Source organism: Rhagoletis pomonella, unplaced genomic scaffold, assembly GCF_013731165.1.
Source record: "Rhagoletis pomonella isolate Grant_MI unplaced genomic scaffold, Rhpom_1.0 Rhpom_scaffold_00004, whole genome shotgun sequence".
In the NCBI taxonomy this organism is placed as follows: Eukaryota; Metazoa; Arthropoda; class Insecta; order Diptera; family Tephritidae; genus Rhagoletis; species Rhagoletis pomonella.
This window is the reverse complement of record NW_023458558.1, coordinates 19325103-19327552: the sequence shown is the minus strand read 5'-3', so window position 1 is coordinate 19327552 and position 2450 is coordinate 19325103. Positions and strand designations below refer to the sequence as shown.

The window sequence follows — 2450 nt, the reverse complement described above, 5'->3', positions numbered from 1 at the left end:
CCTAATATGTATACAAATATTGAATACCTTTTCAAAAGATGTTCAGTACCGCGAAAAATTATACTTTGCGACGATGGAGTACAAAGACATCGCACATCACATCGTTTGTATTTTCCATCGTCAGAAGACACAAAGAAAGGTTTCTGAAGCCTCGACTTTATCCGTTTTCTGCGTGGGTAGACTCGTTTTTCAACTCTTTCGCCACTCAGATCCCCTTTAGGAAAGCGCGAACGGAATCAGTAGTTGCAAGACAACACCGGTGAATTTCTACACGGATGGAGCGAAGCCTAACGAAAGTGTCGGTAGGTGGTTCTTTTATGCAGGGCGCTGTTCAACAACTTTTGATTTAGGCTTTAGGTTTTCACGCGACGGGGCTAAATGTCACACCGATTCGTTGTTTACTTACGTACAAAATAAGCTGTTCCTTACAAAATTTTAACATTTTATCTTTTGACACTATGATCAGGTTTAACAACAACAAAAACTTTTGATTTGTTAATTTGGCTCTTTCAGGCATATCTCAAATTGTGATTTAGCTTTTTATACCCGAGCGCACTTGTGCACAAGGGTATTATAACTTTGTTCACATAACGGTTGTTTGTAACAGGCAAAACGAATCGAGATAGATATAGACAAATGTATACATAAATGATCAGAATGAAAAGAGAAATCGATTAAGCGGTGACTGTCTGTCCGTCCGTCCGTCCGTCCGTCCGTCTGTGCACACGGTAACTCGAGTAAAAATTAAGATATCTTAACGAAACTTGGTACATGTACTTCTTTCGGGCGTAGGACGGATGGTATTGAAAATGGGCAAAATCGGACAATAACCACGCCTACCTCCCATATAACGGTAATTTTCAGAAATACGAAAAGTGCGATATTTTAGTAACTACTGAAGATAATTCACTCAAAATTTATATTTACAATGAGTTTTAGACGAAAAATAAAAATATTAAAAAATTTTGGCAAATGGGCGTAGCCACGCCTACTTATGGTTACATGTGTATATCTTGGTAACCGCTGCACCAATTTCTTCCAAACTTGGTATAGTTATTGGTCCTGCTACAACATACCAAATGGCCGAAAATTTTTAAAATGGGACAATAACCACGCCCACATCCCATATAACGGTAATTTAGAAAAATACGAAATCCTCGATAAATCAGTAAATATTAAAGCTATTTTATTCAAAATTGATGGCTGCAACAATTTTTTGCCAAGAAATACGCTTATGATACAATTTTGGAAAATGGGCGTGGCACCGCCCACTTATGATCACATATATGTATCTCGCTAACCGTTCTAGCAATTTGAACCAAACTCGGTATGGTTATTGTGCTTGCCACATAAAAGCAAAGCGTTGAAAATTATTGAAATCGGACTAAAATTACGACCGCTTTTCATATAACGGTATATTTCAGAAATGCTTGAAACTTCAATATTTCGAAATTGAAGGGCGCTAATTTACTCAAAATTGATACACCCCGGCTTACCATCTAGCGGAAGGTTTCGGAAAGGTGAAAAAACATATATTTAATAATTGCGCCGGGTATTTAATGTTCGGCTCCGCCCGAACTTAGACTTTCTTACTTGTTTAACTTTATTTTTTTACCAATATAAAAAGTTCTGGCAACACTGATTATAATACCATGGTGTGTTTTGTTTTACAAAAATTGACCTTTGAGCGTATGAGGCGCCCGCTACGTGCGGCGTCCGTTGCGTCTATTAATATTCACTTTGCTAAAACATACGACTAACTATAAAAAATAATCTTATCAAATATTTTTGGCGGCACAACTAACAAAATGTGTACTAATATTAATGCTGCCAAATATTTTTGTATAAAAATGAAACGATTCAAATTTAGCGGCGATTTTATAGTTGCTAAAAATATGTGAATTTAAGTGTGAATTACACAATGCATGACGCGAATTTCTCACAAACTATTTATTAATTTAATATAATAGCCAGTCACACACACACACTTGCATTCAAACTCACATTAAACAATTAAGCCAGTTGCTCTCTTCACTCTCTCGTGCGTTTATTTCGTTCACAGTTCGCCGCTATACCCAACTGCCAACAATTCATATAACCCTTCCAATGGCCAGGTAACACCGTACGACCACTGCAACCAGCAGCGACAACAACAACTACCGCAATATTACAAAACCACGATTCCAGTGAATGAACATTGCCAACACCAACAACTGCAACAGCAGCAAATCGCCGCCGCCACGGCCAACAGCTGTCACTTTGGTGGAGGTAATGGTGGTAGTGGCGCTGGTGCTGGTGCTGGTGCTTGTGCTGGTGCCGGCGGCGGTGGAGCTTTCGCGCAATCAGCTGTTGGTGGCGCTCAGCTGACTACTACTACTACCAGCAACAACATCAATGCCTCCCTTGGTGACGCAATGACCGTCAAGCACTGTGCAATCGGAATCCCCATG

At 39.3% G+C, this 2450-nt stretch overlaps 1 protein-coding gene across 1 annotated transcript in view; it reads left to right on the top strand.

Annotated features, from left to right (window-relative positions):
* Positions 1-2302: 2302 nt before the first annotated feature.
* The window catches only part of LOC118737174 (NADP-dependent malic enzyme), a gene marked incomplete at its 5' end in the record, with an annotated part of 13126 nt that continues 12978 nt past the window's right edge, over positions 2303-2450 (top strand). Inside the window, 1 exon segment of the mRNA XM_036467519.1 lies at positions 2303-2450. Coding sequence (XP_036323412.1) covers positions 2415-2450 — 36 coding nt within the window.